This window comes from Falco naumanni, chromosome 2 (assembly GCF_017639655.2).
Source record: "Falco naumanni isolate bFalNau1 chromosome 2, bFalNau1.pat, whole genome shotgun sequence".
Classification (NCBI taxonomy): Eukaryota; Metazoa; Chordata; class Aves; order Falconiformes; family Falconidae; genus Falco; species Falco naumanni.
The window spans coordinates 17435474-17454449 of NC_054055.1; the positions used below are offsets into that span (position 1 = coordinate 17435474).

An 18976-nucleotide genomic window follows, 5' to 3' on the forward strand; every position below is an offset into this window, starting at 1 on the left:
ACTCTTTCCTTCTTAGGTTAACTTTGTAGTGTATTTGCTTAGAAATATTTGGAAATAAATAAAGGTTTACTGGTGGGAATACAAAGGAGAGAATAGGAAATCATTAAATGGATTATTCAGATAAGTCGGTTCTAAATGCAGGCTGCCTGTTGTCTTTTATGTACCATGCCTTTCTTACACTTGCATGCTTTCAAGTTGATTTGCCAAAGAATTAAATTATTAGAATCTGTTTACAGTATGTGCTCTCGTGTAGTTTTTTTCCCCAGTGTAGTTCGTTGAAATTGCATGACTTCTGTTGCTTAATTTGAGATTTTTACTTCAAATGTCGGTTTACAGTATTTTTATTTTGCTCTTTTAAGCTTAATGCAATGGCAAACAGAGCTGCTGGGAAGGGCTATGAGAATGAGGACAACTACTCTAACATTAGGTTCCAGTTTGTTGGCATTGAAAATATTCATGTAATGAGATCCAGCTTACAAAAACTTCTGGAAGGTATGTTCTAAAGGTACTATAATAGTGTATATGAAAACAGGATAAATATTTTTCTGAAGTCTTTAATGATAGCTTATACAAACCGTATTGATGTTTCTGTATTTTATCCCAGCTCTGTTTAGTACCAGTTTGCTGTGCTCTATTGTAATGAATTACCTTAAACCTTTACCTTTAAACTGTAAACCCAATGAATGAAGTTATTCTGAAGAAAGTTAAATGTGGCACACGTCTTGGGTGTACTTGATCAGTATGTCAGTGGCTTGTGGGAAAAATTTCTGTGTTTTGCAAGTATATGTGCATGTATACACATGTTCTGTACCTACCTTTTCATATATAGAATACAGATTCTTCAAGGAGCACTAAATTCCACAGAATTCACAATAAGCATATGATTTGTACAAAAGTTGAGCTTTTTGGCTTGGCGAGCCACTTCTGTGCTTGTAGGTACTTTTCAAATTGTTTGTAGAGAAGGGGGCAGGAGGAAACTGAATCACTTCACTGTACCACGAGCTGGTGGTGAAAATGGGGAGGCAGAAGTCTCTTAAATAGTTCTGTTAATCTTTTGTTTAGGTCAACAGCTGAAAACAAATTAGAGACTCTTTGTGGAGTATTAATACTGAGATTACAGTGGCAGAAGTCAGGCTTCCACACCTGACTGACAAGGCATATATAAATGCCTTTTAGAAGTATGTAAATATTTCCAGGTATGGAAAAGGCTTACCCTTGTATGGAAGCCTATTCAGATGAAGGCATTCTGGCTGCATTGGTCAAGAAATCCTACAGGCTGACGATGTAGTCTTGCATGCATTAAGCATGTATCTGCTGCTAACCTATTCTTCAGGCACTCTACATGGAATACTACTGAGCTCTGATAATACATATTTTTTTGGCTATTCCTGCACAAACTTTATTGAAGGGAAAGATGAGCAGCATGAGCGTGAACTTCAGTTTTTAAACTTGACATAATCCTCTTTGTCTTGTGAATATGTTCAGTTCCAAGAAACTAGCCAATACATCTCGATGTCCTTTTGTTGTTTTTTGAAGAGGCCTGCTCCTGTGTAATAACATCTGATGTGGAAGTGTGTGCATCATGCAGTTAAAGTTCAGACTTCATATTCCTTCCATTTGACTTACCGTCCTACCGACAGTCCTTACCAAATATACTCCATCCTTAATGAAAGCTACAGAAAGATTATTTGTATTTCCTTGTGTGGAGGATTGGTTTAAATGAACTTGATTACTCATGATTTTGTGTCTATGTCTATAGTTTTCCAGATCAGCTTTTGGGGTAAACTAACGCAGTTCTACCTTTGTTCAGTCTGTATAATTCACTAGAGTGTTGCTGAATGCCATTCTAGAAGTACAACTGTCTTTAGGGGTAGGAAGGACCCTTAAAAATTAGGGAGGTATACCATAATTTACTCTTCAGACCCCTGTAGAAATGTGCTGTCTGGAAGGAAATGCTATGCAAGTGGCTCATACCTTAAATGAGGAAAAGTCACTTAACTTCTGTGTACCAGATTCCCCTGGACATGCTGAACTGAATGTTCTCAAATCAAGAATGTGATACCAATTACCCCATTTGTTCAAGAGCCATTTTAACTGGGACTGTCCTCAACTTTATTTATCATGAATGACTCTTACTCATTCTTCAGCATGTGTCCTGCTCCTAGGTTGCTTATCTGCCCTGTTTCCTTCCAAATCTGATGATTCTATTTGCAAGCAGAATGTAAGATCCTTCCCACCGTCCTTTTGTAATGAAACTATACCATGGAGCATGCTAGGGTCATTTACAGTCTATTCTTATCTCGGATTCGGCTGTTATTTAAATATCTTGCATGAAACAAAACTTTTAAACAGTTTTCCTCAGTGTGGACATGATACTGCTCCCCTGATGGGCAGAATGCCCATCTATACAACATCAATGGAAGAATCTTCACATAGACTAAACTTGTGGCTGTGGTGTTAAATATAAATTCCAGTTCTTAAATATTCAAAACTATAGTACTACATGTTGGAAGAGTTTGAACTCTGATAAACGAAAAGGGTTTGTAGATGTTAAGAAACAATGTATTTGAGAAAAAGTCTCAATAATAGCTGCTGTGGTCTGCTGTGTGTATTTTGATAATGGACGTGTGTCAACTAAAGGATTTTTTGTGGAGTGCCTATATAGGGGATGCGGTTGTTTGGTTTTTGGTTTATTAAAAAACATACTCTCCCACAACCCACTGTGCTTCAGTCTGCATGTTCTAGTCACCTGTTGAATTGCTAGTAGTGTGTATAAGGACAATCAAGCAGTGGAACATACAGGTTTTGGAGTTCACATGCATGCAGGGCATGCATTTTTATGATGGGATCCATGCAGCCAAAACTATCTTGAATGATAGTTATTGTGAAGTAGCTAAACATTTTTGACCCTTCTAGGGACTATAAGGGACTAAAATGATTTATATTTTTTTTAGCATGTAAGTGTCAAAATGGTGTCAATACAATTTCTTTATTTCATCATTAAGTAGTATAAAAACGTGTCAATTCACAGAAATGGAGAGTAATTCTTTGGGCTCAACATATGTGTTGGTATCTCTGCCTTGGATTATAAAAATGTAGAAATCTAACTAGAATAGGGAAATAGTAATGGTAAATATTTTTACCAAGCTGAAAATTCTGAGCAAAAGCAGGTTTTGACAGCAGTATCTGGGTGAGAACAGAGGGCTGGAAGGCTGTTTATTTTCTAGCTGGAAGCTTGTGCTTTAAGCCATGAGCTATAGAATGTAGAGGTGTGCAGCCATGAATAGCCTCTAGAAATCCCTTCCCTGCATGTTTTGAATTTCTAGATATTTCAATGCTTTCCGTTCTTTCCTTTACCATAACCATAGAGTGGTGGACCTCTTTGCATGCTGTTGTGGTGGAACAGGTGTATGGAACCACTGGCGCAGAGAAAGCATGAGCTAGGTGCAAGGATCAAGTAGTTCTCAGCTGATTTCCTCAATGTGCTGGACCTTTCAGAAGCAGAACTGTTGCCTAACAGTGCTAGCTCTTTCCAAGCCCAGGGAAAACTAGCATGGCTTTTTCTGTTTTTACTGGTATTTCCAGACTAATCTTTAAAACTAGGTCTTGCATCCAGGGGTTTCTTGATGTTTTGTTGCCTCACTGTGCTGTGGTTTGCTAGATAGATTTGTAGATGACAAAGATCTATGGGCTTTAGAAAAGGTGCTGTGACGCTTCTTGGAAGCCTGTCTTTGTTATAACATTCAGCAGCAACTGGCACTATGACACTTTCTGGGCAGTGAGGAATATATCAAAACTTGTATGGCTGAAAGCTGAGAAACCTGTAGTGCAGATGCAGGAAAGTTCCATAAGGCAGTGGTTTAGGAGTTTGTAGCCTTCATTACAGTAGGGGACTTGACTGACCATCAAGCTGCATCAGAAAATGACTTGGTGAATTTTTTTCTCTACTTTCCTTATTGACTCACTCCCATAGTCAGAGATGATTACTTTGCAGCTGTGGTATGACTATCCCCACTGACAGCTTTTTGGATACAGAACCTCTTTATTTTCATTTGGGGCCCGTTAGCTTAGAATCATAGAACTGTTTAGGTTGGAAAAGACCTTTAAGATCATCAAGTCCAACAGTTAAGCGTGGTAGACAGTAGGTTTCCACTGTGATAGGGGCACATACTTCCATAAATGGCAACTTGGGTATGTCTTAATAACATAGATGAAGCTGTGTTAGCCACTGAGTATTTCTTGTTGTCAGAAGTTTGTCATGTTTGCACAGTCATGTAACTGAGTTGCTACTCAAAGTTGTACAACAACCAGGTTCTCTGTCCCATTTCTGTATTGGTAAGTGTCTGTGTGAGAAACTTTCACTCTACCTCTACACCCCTTGCTGCTATGGTGCAAGGCATCTTTCTTCAACCTGGTGTTCTTCCCTGCCTTATCAATTGTCATTGTTGTTATGGGATCAAAGTATACTGGGGAAGAATGGTAGAGAATAGTCAGGATTGTAGTATACCAGGTCTGGAGGTAGGCAAAATCTTAACAGATTTCAGTTTATCATAATGTCCTTTTACTGCACTCACTTTATTCTTCGAAGCAGAGTGGGGAAGGTGATGAAACTCTGGCAGTCTGACTACTCTGAACTGTATGTTTTGTCTGGATGCAGCTATTCCTACTAGTAGTGGTAATTTTTAAGTACTTCTGGTAAGCTTTTGGTATTTGTGTTGCCTTCCTTGGTAAAGCTCCCTGTTGGGGATAGCAAGCGTGTTTACTTTAAATGCTGCTTTGTGGAAAAAAACACCAAGATCTTACTCTTGTCATTCATGGTTATTGTAGTTCTACAGAGTTGAATTTTGGATGGAGAATATTTTGTAGTACCCCTCTTTCAACTATTTGAGTAGTGGTTTCCTGGAAGATTTTTAGTCAATGCACAACATAGAGCATTAGAAAAAATATACAATTATTCTTTCTCCGTTGCAGGGTATAGGCAGCTGCTTAAGGCTTTCTAATTCTTGGTTTCTTTCAGTCTGTGGCACAAAAGGTTTGTCTGTCAATGACTTTTTGTCTGGTCTGGAGAATTCTGGATGGTTGCGTCACATCAAAGCTGTGTTGGATGCTGCTGTCTTCTTAGTCAAGGTAACTTATGTGCTGCTGCTTTGTTTGATGAGAATTTGACTTGCTACCAGGCAAAATTATACTTAATATTATGTAATGTGTAAAATCCTGCAATTTTTCTTTTTGCAGGTAGATGCTTTAATATATACTGATCCATCTGATACACTGTTTTAAATATCTTTATGACTGGAGATGTTGAATATGCTAGCTAATGTTTTGGAGTGCGTGTTTTTGGTTTGGTTTTTTTTTTTGAATGCTGCTTGGTCCCCTTATTGGGGGATGAAGGGATCCTTATATTCCCTGGTTCCTTTACATATTTATGAAAGGTCTAACTGGTTTAGAGGTGGATGGATCAAACTAATTGGTGTACCCTGAAAAATAACTCCCGGGGCACTAATGGCAGAGAAGCCAAACTGCCTACACTGACTTAATGTGGCAAGGAAATGGGACTCTGTGAAGAATTCAGAGGAACAATTACCTCTGCCAGACACCTATGAAGCCACAGGCTTGACCTGAGGGGGACTGGGTGAAAAAAAACCCCTGGATCTCTGTTTTTAGTAGGTGAAATAACAAGGAGTTACTTTACTGAAAAGTGGGTAATTCTAAAGATGACTCACAAATACGTGGGCTACCAGGATTTGAATTCTGAGCTGAAGCTAGTAAGCATTTCCTAGTCATTAACTTTGCTGTAGTATAATGAGGACCAAGTGGGTCTCTTTAATGGTGTGTTTGCATTGAACATGTTTGGCCTGTAATGTGTAGTCTGCTTTTTGTGTTGCAAGGGGGTTTTTTAAATTTAGTTTTATAAGGGGTAGAAAGAGAACTGGGAATCGCTGTAGGTGTTCTTGTTACTTTGTGTAAAAGTGGTAGTGGGATTTCTTTTTTTATAAGGAGTTTTCCATACTTCCATGGAGAGAATTTCCTAGCTTTTTGGTAGGATCGTTTCCTTATAATAAATATTTTTCTGGCTTAATATAGAAATATTATATAAAAATATAAAAAATATTTGTTGCTGTGAGTTTGGGATAAATGTAGCTTCTGTATTTATTTACTAAATTTTGACTTCTGTCTAGAACACTCACTAAGAAACAACTGTTTTGCAGGCAATAGCGGTTGAGAGCGCCAGTGTATTAGTGCACTGCTCTGATGGCTGGGATAGGACTTCCCAAGTTTGTTCTCTTGGAGCTCTCTTACTAGATTCCTATTATAGAACAATCAAAGGATTTATGGTAAGCAAGTTGTTGCATTATTGAGTTGTTCCTTGGTAAATACAGGACGTAAATTTTTTTTAGTAAGGGAGCAGTGTAAATGTACTGGTATTTTTTTTTTTTGTAGGTAAAAATAAAAAATAAGATTTATAGTATACTGATAAGTATTTCTTTTAGAAATACTTTGCTGCTGGGAAGAACTATTTATTTTAAATCTAAACTGAAATCAAATAGTGGATTACTTTAGGCACCCTGCAGAAGTGTTGTAATGACTGCCTCTTGTATCCAAAAAAGCACTTTGTAATCCTTCTATAACATAAAGTGCTTATGTGAAATAGTAGATATAACAAATTATAGCAGCTCTTTGCTTCTATTGCTTGTCCCAAAATCAACATTATTAAAATCTAAAAATGACAACTCTGCTAATGACAGACCTGAAGATATTTAAGCAGTCTAAATTTCTTCATCTTTCTTTAGACAGGAAGAATTGCAGTTTATTATTCCATGTTTTAGAGTAGGAAAACCAATGCTGTTTTGCAGTGGCAGCACAAGGTATTATAGGAACTCCTGAAAGATTGTACATAAAACTAGTTCCATGTATTGGTTAGAACTAACTACCACAAATATTACAAGCAACAAAAGTAAAGTTGAGGAGGAATTAGAGGATTCCTTTTTAGTGAATAGTGAGAATGTGTGTAATCATTAGGGAAGCGCTTTTTTTTTTTTTTTTTTGTCCTCACTATCAATTAGATTTCTGTGAAAACTTCTGCAATAGGCAGGCAGTACTCAGTCCCTTTTTGGTGCTTCATACTGTGACTGAATTAATAACACAAGCTAGTGCTGATGTTAACAAACTTATTATATGACATAAAAATCTTACAAAGATTACATTCTGTGGTTTTATGTAAACCATGATAGCAGGAATGCAATACTAAAACTTTTCCTATGCCTTGCATTTTTTAACAGGTTGGTTGATAATTTACTTGTGAGGTCATACAACATTAGTATGCTTAAAGGGAACCTGGCTTAACAGCAGTTGTCTGATTGTCAACTTGCTGAACGCTTTTACTGATTTTTAGAAGCGTACTTTGAGAATCTCTTGTGAAAGACTTCCAAGAAAGTAAAGAATTATAAAGTGACAAATAGTTGCTCCTACTGTAGTTTGACTCAAATTTAAAATACAATATATCAATAATCTGTGAGGTTAATACTATAGGTATAAGATTGAGTAATGCTTTTACATGAGATTTTGGTTTTTTTACCCTCTAGGTCTTGATAGAGAAAGACTGGATCTCTTTTGGGCACAAGTTCTCTGACAGGTAGTTCACCCTTCCAATACAGTAAAAAGTATACAGTGAACTAAACTAAGTATTCTTAAAAGCAAAAGACAACTTATGGGTTTTGAACTACTGCAGTGTTGCTAGAAATTTTGTAATGAGTAAGCTATTTTCAGCAGGCAGTGCATTTTGTATACTGCTATTTATTCAAATACCTATTGGATAATTGATTTATGTTTTAGACATGAATTTCTAGTGCTACTGGTGCCTTGCTCTCAGATGTTGATGACTGTGGCTTAGGTCCGCACATATGCATAGGCAGTGCAAAATGAACCTCAAGCTACGTCCCCGCTATTTAGGCATATAAAACACTTAGTTTTGGTATCTGTAAAAATGAGTGTACGTTTATGTTTACTTCTAATGAAGTCACATCTACCTTTAGAAGTCCTGTATGTTAAGAGTTCTGTTTTTCCCCTTGATCTGCCTATTGTCAGCTATGACAATAGCCTTGCTGTTACTTACTGCTTATTAATTTGCTTTTAGCTGTTATATTCCAAATGTTGACTGTGGAAGTAATACACAAAAGAACCTAACTGTCTTGTGTTGCTCTTCTGTACTGAATATAGATGTGTTGATTATTTACAAGTCAGAAAAACAGGTTAAATATAGATCTATTTCTATTCAAAAATTGCTTGTGTTCTCAAAGTTAGGTGGTTACTCTCCAAACCAAAGCTAGTGTCAAATTAACATGCTGTCTTTTAAAAGCAAGTGCAACTAAGACTTTTGATTTCTAACTTAAACCAGTTTCAACCTGTTTATGGAATCTTTTTCAGGTGTGGTCAGTTGGATGGTGATCCAAAAGAGATCTCACCAGTGTTCACCCAGTTTTTAGAAAGTGTGTGGAATCTGACTGAGCAGTTTCCACAAGCCTTTGAGTACAATGAAGCTTTCCTCCTTCAGATCCATGAACACGTCCATTCATGCCAGTTTGGTAACTTCCTTGGAAACTGTCAAAAAGAGCGAGAAGAACTTAAGTAAGCAGGCATCATGTGTCTTTTGTTTATTCTGGAAGACTAAGAACTCCTGTGAATCTTCTGCAGTTTAGGCTCTGAACAGAAATAGACACAGAATTCATAGTACTGAAAATGATGTTGAACCGTATCAGGGAACAGCAGTGCTTCTTGTACTTTTGTACGAGATGACAGTCTTTATAATTCTGGGAGAAGAATCCCATGCTCATTTTCCATAGGGAAAGTTAAGGTTTCTTTCTCCTCTGTTTGTAGTTTTTTTTTCTTTCCCCCTGAAAATAGGTAAGCCTAAGTTTGGAAATCTTACTTCATTCCCTCCCCCAATCTATTTTTGGGTAACCTTAAAGTTCTTGCCTGCTCGAGTCTGATTACTGTCAGAAGATTTAATAGGATGTCTCCAAATGCTTTCAGTTGAAAACTTCTGTAAAGTTTTCATCAGTTCATCTTTGTCTCAAACTGTATATTAAAAGTATTGCAACTAGGCAAAACTTGCACAGCATAAGCAGTACTACTTCTAAATCTGACAGTTACATCTGACATTAGCATATGCCAGGAAGAAGTTGATTTTGCTAAGAGCTCTTAATTCAAGATTTATAAGTATCTCTGGTAACTTTTTGAAGAAAGTTAGGAGTAATTGGGTTCAGCAGCTTCTGTTCTTTTTGCTTGCAGTCAATGTCTTGACCTTGATCTTTTCTTGTTTTAAGGTTAAAAGAGAAGACATATTCCTTGTGGCCGTTCCTTCTGAATGAACAAAAGAAATACCGGAATCCTCTGTATAATCCAGACTTTTCTCCAGAACTGACTCTTTTGGAGCCTAATACAGTATCATTCAATTTTAAGTAAGCTTAAATTGTATACAGTATATCTTTTTCAGTTTTGTCTTTACCCTGCATAGTTAAAACTGTATGCTTCCTGCAGGTTTTGGAGAAATATGTACCATCAGTTTGATCGAAGTATGCATCCCAGGCAATCTGTGCTCAATCTTATAATGAACATGAATGAACAAAATAAACAACTAGAGGAAGACATTAAAGAACTGGAAGCTGTAAGTATTATAAAAGAAGCGTGTGTACTTGTGACTTGTTCTTCAGATTCACATTTATAGTCTGTAATAATGCTGCTCGCTTTCACATGAATGTCACTACTGTATGGCCTGCTGCTTACTCTGTGTAATGTTGACTTTGACTTTCACTGCTTCTATGCTGAATGCCAGACTGTGCAGCCAGTGTTTTGCTCTTAGACACAATTTATTTTGCTTTACTGATGTGATGTATTATGTGAAAGTGCCTCTACTGTCAAAGCATTACTGAAGATGGCTTAATGTAGGCTAAATTTATGTGAAATTTACCTTGGATAACAAGGTACCCATCATAGCTACAGCTGTGGTGCTAAACCAAAGAGACTGAAAATTTTATTTCCATTATAGCTCCTGAAATGGAAGCATTAATTACTGTCCTTTTAACTTCATATGCAGGTGCATGCTGTTTTAAGTCACCATAATTATGGGGCATATAAACTGTAATGCTATTTGAAGACGGGGCTAAATCCAGAGACCAGATTTATAGAAATGACTTCTAGGTGCTACAGTAAACAGTCAGGAAAGACTGAATAGTGTAGCTCACTTTTATTCTAGTATGACTTAATCAGTTGCTTTTAATTGATACTTCATTATAGTCAAAGTGCTGAAACTTCAGAATGATACCTCTTAAGCAATGCACAAGTTCTCTAATTACCAGTTTTACTACTCTGTGTGGCTAGGAATGGTAACACAACTCCTGCATGTGATGTTGGGCGTGGAAGAGAGGAAATACAGCTTCTCTAGGAGGAAAGACACTTATTAAAAAGATCCTACTGTAATGTAATGAGTGCACATCACTTAAGATTAAACTGTTTTGATTCTTAATTGTATATTTAAAAGTGTCTATACAGTTGAAGCAGCAAGATGAAAACTCAAAATGAAGAAAGCAGAAGAATAAGCAAGCTGTAAAGTGATGTCTCAGTTCTGAATTTTCTAAAAACTTGTTCCAAGGTGTAACTTGGTAACCTGAGCTCATACCACTTACCACTTGAGTGATGAAGAGATGTAGTTGTTTGAAATATTGATGTTGACTTTCCTACTGCTGTTTCCATCATCAAAAAGTTGATGTTGAGACAGAAGTCTTTTGGGCTCGGTCTCAGCTCTAAGAGCACAAACATATCAACAAAAAATCAGTTCAGTTAATTAGTTCAAGTTCCCAGTTACTGGGTGAGATTTTTTGAATTAAAAAAAACCTGACAAAACCTTAATCCAAATCTTTCCTCTTCTCTTGCTCAATGCTTGCAGGATAGGTCCTTTCCTCCAGTCCTGCTTTCTAGTGGACGACATCTAGTGTATTTCTGCATTTGAACAAACAGTATTGGCATTTTTCAGATCTAAAGGAAAAGTATTTTAGAAGGTTTTTAGGAAGGGCATAAGGGCTTTAAGTATGAAATGCTCTTTGTCTTTAAGAGACTTGTGGTCTGCTGTAAGCTTCCTGCTTGTTAATAGTTCCAAGGCCACCTTCCTCTGCCTGTACTCCTGGAAGTAGTCTCATCTTGATAGCAATTAAACAAGGGGCAAGCCGGGAAGAACCTCTCCTTCTCTATGGACATTGACAGGCAACCTTTTTGCCTTCTGCTTGGCTGCAAATTTCAAGCATACAGGACTTGTAGAATCTGCTGGAAACTGGAGAAAAATGTCTTGTCCAACGGTCTAACGCTTAATAATAGTTAAACATCCAACCTAGGGTATGTAATACAGGGTTCTGCAGACGCTGAGTTGGCCTGGAAACTAAATGGATTTGCGTTCTTTTAAAGGCAGAATATTATCAGTAAAGCAGTCATGCTCACTGTAGTAACTATTATGTATGTTTCAGAAAATAAAGCAGAGAACTGGGCAGTCAGATGCAGTCCTTGGGAAAGAACATCAGCAGTCTGCTCATCCTGCACCCATGGCACTGAAGACCCCTCCATCCTTCAAAGAGCAGCCGCTGATCCCAGTGAATGATGCTGTGAGAACTATAGAGGGCAGCAACACAGCAGACAATCGCTACAGTGAATTTGTGGCAGAGTTCTCAAAAGCTGAGCCTGCTGTTGTCAGCTTGGAGTATGGAGTGGCCAGGATGACCTGCTAATTAAAATCCTGCACTGTGTTCCTCTTCTAGACTGATTGAATTAAGAGATGGATCATGTTGAGGATGGGTCTGTGCCGCATGACCAAAACATGATTTGTATATTGGCAAGTTTTTTCAACGTAGACTAGAACAGCATGCTAGTTGTCAAGTGTTTGCTGTTCTCTTAAGGAAAAAAAAGTTCAGTTGTCTTAAAAGAAATGAGGGCATTTGGTGAGTAGTGACTAAAAATCAAGGAATGGTATGTCTTTGGTCTTTGTCTCTGGACAAGTCGGTTTGCACTAAATTGATTAAAATAGTAATATTACTTTATTCAGTATAGGAAAACAGGTGGTCTTTCACAAATTGATTTTATTTGGGCAAGAAAACTTGAACTTTCTATTTTAGGAACTGAAGCTACATGTATATACTAGCATATGATATGAGTATGTATACCCTTGTTTAATGTCACCCAGTACTAACTTTCAGTGTATTAAGTGCCATGGAAAAGTATGATGTATTTCAAATCATAAAAAGTTGGCCTTAAACCTGTCAGATTGATGATATTGCCCTTTACTACTGCAGTCTACCTGGCTCTGTTTACATTGCATTTGCCTAAATTGTTACTTCCTGAAAACAGGACTGAATATAAGGAATGAAGTATGCCTAAGCTGGCACAGCCTTTCAGCAAATAGCTGTATGAATGTTAATGTATCACTGAGGACTTCTTTCTTAGTTTCCTCTGTTGTTTAAAATATAATGATTGGCCTGATTTTTTTTTTTCCCCTTTCTGGCAGCTCAGTAGATTGAGTATTGTTGAAGTTACAGGTTGTCTGACCTTAAATTTTTTGATTTGCGGCAAGGTATTTTAAGTGTAGAGTAAAAAGAGTGAAACACATCATGTAAGATAACTAAGCCAATAGCCGACTAGTCAGGTTCATTCAGTTCGTTTACTATGTACTGTGCAGTTGTTCAAGTTGCAAGAATGGAAGCAGAAGTTTTGGAAGTGTAGTCTACTGACACTTTTACCAAGTTAGTCATTTATGTGTCCAAAGCTTATGAGAAACTGAGTGCCTCCTAAATCTTTCACTAGAAAAAAAAATTTAGTTGTTATCGAAATACCCTTCTTGTCTTGTAAAAACTTGTCCATCTATGCATATTTGAAGTAATTTCAGTACATTGTGGAGGTTTTTTATGTAATTGGAGAGAGAACAAAAACTTCTAGAAGAATGAAGTAGAGATCATGGGACACAAACTTAAAGTATGAGAGTTCCCCCTTTTTTTCTTAACTATATATCTGTAACCTTCTAGTAAGGGAAAAGGTTGTTGCTGAAGTTTGTCTCATGATGAAGTTTATGAGCAGATTACAGAACCTGGAAGAAAAATGCTGGTGGCCATTTCTAAAACAGAGGTATAAATTACAACTTTGGGTATTAAGGTGCCTAGGTATGAAGATAGATTAATGCTACTGACCTTTTAGCTCTAGATTTAAATCTTTTTTTGGTTACAAGTGAAAATTAGTTTATTCTCATTCTAATCCCTGAAGTCTGCTTTGTTAAAATTACTAGTTTGCCACACGATTTAACATAATTGGCAGTGTTTCCCTCTGCACCATATTGGATCCAGGACTCGTATTTACAAGGCCAGTATGGGTCATGATCAAGTTGCTCTTGTGAAGCTGTCTGGGAGAAATTAACTGTGACTCCTGTATCTGATTACTAATTCACCCATTTCACTGATTTGTTTTTTTAAAAGCCTATAAGTGTAAATAAATGTTCGTAAGTATTTTTATTCCCAAAGATACGACCATAGTGTCATCTTTAAAATACACTATCCAGTCATTTAAACATGCTTAGAATTTCTCCACTACAAGTTTTGATAGTTTCACATTTGCACAGTGGTGCCTTACAGGGTCGCAGCAAGAGAGGTTTTTGTGCCTTGTTATTTATTGTCTCCCCTTCTCCCACACTTCTGTATCAACTTAGTTCTGTGGTTTTCCTTGGGAAAAACATCTTATGTATATTAAGCTTGTATTGTATCACAGTAGTGAAACCAACTTATCGCTGGCAATATAGGTAAGTGTTAATAATTTGTATGTACCTGTTTTAATATTTAGCTGCTCTGGTGTGCCATGTAAACTTTTCATATTTATTGTTTAGAGTTTATAGACTCAAAAGATTATATTAAGCCTTTTTGCAAATACTGTTGTATGTTGTTTTTACTTTAACAGCCATCTGAGTGCCCCTGTATACAAGGCTTTTGAAGAGATGTGTTCCCTCTCAGTACTGTTAAAGCGAGTTTACTTTGGTCCTCAGGCCCTTTTTATGGGCAGAGTTTGCTTCTGAGCGAAAGGAATCGGGATGCATTTTTATTTAAATCAAGGTAGGCATGTTAGGTCAGCTTTGAAATGCCATAATACTATCTGCTCAGGCACAGAACCTGTTTCTTCGTCAAAAAATACCATACGTCTTGATGTGAAGTATGTATTTTACTCCAGTTAATATGCGCATAGAGCTTTATAAGGCTGTTTTGTAGAGCAGCCTTCTTAAAAAGTCCAGATAGCTCTGCCAACTCGGCCCCCAGGGTCACCAGCGAGAAAAGTTCCTGCAGAGAGGCAGCTGTCTCTTCTCATTTGTTGTTTAGGCTTAAGCCAAAAACTACCTAAAGCACATGGGACCTGTGGTGAAGTAAATAGATAGTAGCAAAGTGAGCTTCAACAGAAAGCTTGGCAGGATGGCCAGGACTCAGCAGGGTGGGGCTGTTCTGTGTCCTTCAAGAGGGGTTTAAAAAACATCAAGCAAGCTGACTGAAAAAAAAACTGGCAGAAGCCTTCTAGGAGCAGAAAGAATTTTAATTATTTCAGTGGATGAGCTTTTCTTCATAATGAATGTGCTGCTCCAAGAGCAGTTAGAGCACTGAAAGGTACCTGGTACGATCAAAATAATGCACAGAACTCTCACGCTGCAGCATTAATGTGTCGTTGGTACACTCACCAAGTTGCTTGGGAATATAATGTCCCAGATAAAAGTTGCTAGAGTTGATTCTGCTCTGTTGCTTGCAAGACTTTGACACCTGTCAGTTCTGTGCTTCACCTTGAGAAGGTCTTGGTAAAGTCCTTGGGTTTCTGTGTTTTGTGCTGTAGTTGATCTTTTTTTCCAGTCAGAGTGCTATAAAAGAGAAGTATTTCCTTTTAATTAACCAAGCCGATAGTCTCACCTGAGCAACTACAACTGGTTTCACTTTGTACTCCAGACAATTTAAATTATTTATTTCACTAGTACAGAAAGAGGTGGGTTTATTTTTAAGAGGCTTGCTATTACTGTAATATATTCTTCAATACAAGTTTAAATATCCAACTGTTCTCTTTTGTAGGACAACTGCCAGATCAACAGACTAAGAAATTAATTAAGCAACACTGAACTGAGTGTGTGCATTTTCCACACATGTCCAATTACTAGTGACCTAAATCTAGGGCAAAAGCCTGAAGTCTGGAGAGTCCATTTAGAGAATTGGAACAGCAACCCTTCCACAGGGATGTGCGGTTTTATGTAGAGCAAATGCTCTAATGTAATGTTGTTTTAGAGGGAAAGCTATTACAAATAAAACTGTGACAATTTGTGTCCCGTCCTCAGGATAAGCAAGTGTGCTGGAGAATGCCTTGCTTGGAAAGGTGTGGTGGTCTTCCTCTGTAGCTGCCGTTTTCCTAAGGCCTTTTGGTGAAGTAACACGTCAGCAAATCTCTGAGAATTTGCTACTCCCATTCTGGTAAACTAAGCGCGTACCTAGATGCACGGTTGGGCTGAAGTGGGCTGGGGTGCCTTGGCTTCACCACCATCCACTTAAGGAAGTGACACAAACAATACAAAGAAATTCAGTGTTAAAATAGCACAGGGCACACGCTATCAGCAGCTGTTCTTTAGAGTCCTGCCCTGCTCTTGAGCAAATACGGCTAGCACGAGGGCCTCGTGTAAGTGTGATGGCTGCTTTCTAGTTAGTGTAAAGATAATCTGATTTCAAACTAGATCATTCCTCCGCAGTGGTAACTATAGATCTCTAGGTCAGAGCCTAAAGGTTGCTCTTAAAACTCTCTAGTTGCTAATAGTTCTAAACCTGTAGCTGATCATAGTCTAAGTATACTGGTTGTGAAACCTATGTTAACCTTTAGGGTTAGAGCTGTAGATTAGACTGAAGTTTGCTTTGACTTGCTTTTGCCACTTACGCCACACTTCCCTCCAACTGTTGCTTACTGTGGTGCCTGGTATCTGTGAGATGTGACAGGTGGCTTAATGCTCTGGATGTTTCAAAAAGCTGGAAGTACTGCAACTTCCTTCCACTATTCTGAAAGCTTGGATCTGCCTTACTGAACAGTGTGGGTGAGCTCATGTTTGATCTAGCTAGCTTGACCTGCCTGCATGTTAAATAGCATTGAAAACCAGCATGGTGCAATTTCTTTATGTGCCATAGGCTCAAGGAAAAGGATGTGGTTGGAGACCCTTGTCACAGCATGTAGCAAGGAACAGGACCCTGCTGGAGTACGACTCAATAAAGGAGAAGCAGTAGAGCTGTTTTGATGTCCAGCAGCAGCTCAGGGCCCTGAGGTGGAAGGTCAGAGGCATGCTGCTCCTGAGGTCACTCTCCAGGTCCCAGAGAATTCGGTGACCTGGTCTATTAAACAGTTGTAGCTGAACAACTCTGCAGTGGCGTCAGGCAAGAGGAAATGTACATCTGAGTCTGTGTTTCTTAATCTACTGGCTTCAAGTAATAAATGTCCTGGTGGTAACTTTGAACTTGCGGTGCAGTATTTTCTTTATCCTTGTTTATAGTTTTAACTCTTGAGGTCAGTTGCATACTGTTTATAATTAAGTAGGATTACAGTTTTTGACACACACTATAAAAGCGTTTTCCGTTTTAATGACAAGGTTAACGTGTACATACATGCAGAGATACAAAGCACCAGATATTTCTGCTGAATGCTTTTCTTGCAAGTAGGCAGCCTTGGCGAAGTCCCATGCTGCCCCACAAGGACATTTCTTATGACCTAGCATTACAGATTGGTTTCCTTGCTCTGTCTTACTGTTGCTCTTCAATCTTATAGTTCATCCTTGTGGCTGGCTGTCAGCAATGTCCCTTGACAAACATCTTTCCAGCAACGAAAATGGGTTGATTTGTTTTTCTGTGTCATTTTTACCCCTGGACTAGTGAACTTGGAAAAATACCACTTATTTTCCCGTTCAGGGCTTTTGAGTGCCTGGTGATTTCCACAGGCAGTTTACTTAAACAATTTAACTTCAGATCTGGCTATTTTAAAAAAAAAATAATAAAATTGTTGGATGTGGTGAAGGGAAAGAAAACTGTCTTCATTGTCATGTATCTGGAAAGTGGCTGTTTCACTAGCATTTATTGCTCTATGTAACATTCCCTGTAAAAACCATTTATCTTTGTGCTGGGATCATGCTTGATATATTCCTGAAGAAACTTTAGCAAATGGAATTTTGTAATAATTATTTGTCTGTGTTTTGAAAATCCATAAAGCTTAAAATAAAATGAACTGAATATTGCCAATCTAACTGGGCATTAAATAGTCCATTTATAATAGTGTATGAATGTTAAACATGTTGAATAATGAGAATTTTATGGATGAATCGTATCTGATAGAGGCTATAGAGTACAGAAATTACTTCACCTATTTTTATTTTTTTTTGTTTCTTGAATGATTCTGTAACTTGTGGATATGGGAGACTGGCTCAGCTTCATGTTATTGACTCTAGACTCTGGTCTATTAATTACAAACACTATTCTGTACCCAAATTAATGGTTCAGTGTGAGGACAAGAGAGCTCTGTGTTTACTTAGCATTACCATCACTCCATATGTGGTAATCCAGATCAACATTTTAAACAGCTCCAACAAATCTGGTAAAGGAATTGGAATAACTTGTTAGAAGCACCAGCTTCTCAGTGACTTTCCTATTAATTACGAACAGTTTTCTTCTTATTTCTGAGTCTTCTTGGGACTCTACAGCTGTAATCTTTATTTAGTAAAGATAATTGGTTCTTGTCATGGTAATAAAGCTCTCCAACCAGTACTTGTTACACAATCTCAAGCTTCTAGCAGCATTTTACTCATGTTTCCTTCACCCACATCCAGCTCCATCTGGATCTACACTGAGAATAAGGTTTCTGATAATAGTACGGATGGGAATTAATGCACTAGAGCATTGGAATATGCAATGTATAGTCAATGTTGTAACCTTTATTACAGGATGGAAGCCTCTTGCTGTAGATAGATGCAAGTTAAAGGGCTCTCTTCAATCTGTTGGAGGTCTTCATTTGAGTTGGTTTCCTATTAGGTAGGCAGGCTGTATGCTGGAATACACTGTGGGAGAATCTGGTTAGTACCATTAGGAGGAAATGTCAGAACTCCTGCTAAGTCATAGCAGTGTGTTTAACCATGAGCCACAACAATCATAATGTCGGTCAGCTGGGTTCTGTATCCAGCGGCAGTAGCTGCTACATGAAGCGCATGAACATGTTCATCCGTGTGTGCTTCTAATGGGTGGATGCTACTGGGAGTAGTGAAAGCACAGGGTTTCATATGTGCATGTGGAGGGAAAAGCTAAGTTTAACTTCAGTTCTTAGTACAGCCTAGAGGCTGGTTAATTTATTGTACTGACTTAGTCTATGGAGCATTCATTGCCTTGCTTGTCTAGAACTGCTGCCTGCATGAGTTCAGGGATTACTTGGAGTGTGCATGTTTAAACTGAGAGTAAACGGCGTGTGTGAGAATTAACCGGCTACTGTGCAGAATGGTTGAGGAGAAGCAAGTGGGTTATAAAAACTATATAAAGGCAAAAATGGAGATGGATATGTTATTATTGACCCTTGTGCTGGCCGCGCTGGGCTGTGGGAGGAAGGGCTGATACTGCAGTGGCTTTAGGGCTCTGATGCTCGCTGAGCTAGTTCCAGATGCAAGATTGAGTGATCCTAAAAATGTTGCTGTCCACTTTGCGTTTATTTTTCCATCCCCTGAAGCTACCCTGGATAAAGCACTGAAGATGCCTGCATTCTCGCAAGAATATGGCTTGGCAGAGGACAGGGCTGCGCTCTGAATATTCAGGAGTGTGGATGTTGTTCAGACACGTTCCTCAGCCGTGCTACGAGCTGCTCTGGCCCAGTCCCTTTGTGAAAGCATGAGGCTGTTGCAGCTTTGTGCACTGTTTTGAGATTCATG

At 38.2% G+C, this 18976-nt stretch overlaps 1 protein-coding gene across 1 annotated transcript in view; it reads left to right on the forward strand.

Moving 5' to 3' along the window:
- MTMR6 (myotubularin related protein 6) overlaps positions 1 to 17314 on the forward strand; it is a 28496-nt gene extending 11182 nt beyond the window's left edge. Inside the window, exons 7-14 of the mRNA XM_040583580.1 lie at positions 360 to 492; positions 5018 to 5127; positions 6210 to 6335; positions 7584 to 7633; positions 8425 to 8625; positions 9324 to 9458; positions 9538 to 9664; positions 11514 to 17314. Of these exons, the coding sequence (XP_040439514.1) occupies positions 360 to 492; positions 5018 to 5127; positions 6210 to 6335; positions 7584 to 7633; positions 8425 to 8625; positions 9324 to 9458; positions 9538 to 9664; positions 11514 to 11771 (1140 nt within the window). The 3' untranslated portion in view covers positions 11772 to 17314. The remainder of the gene's footprint in view (positions 1 to 359; positions 493 to 5017; positions 5128 to 6209; positions 6336 to 7583; positions 7634 to 8424; positions 8626 to 9323; positions 9459 to 9537; positions 9665 to 11513) is intronic.
- Positions 17315 to 18976: the final 1662 nt, after the last annotated feature.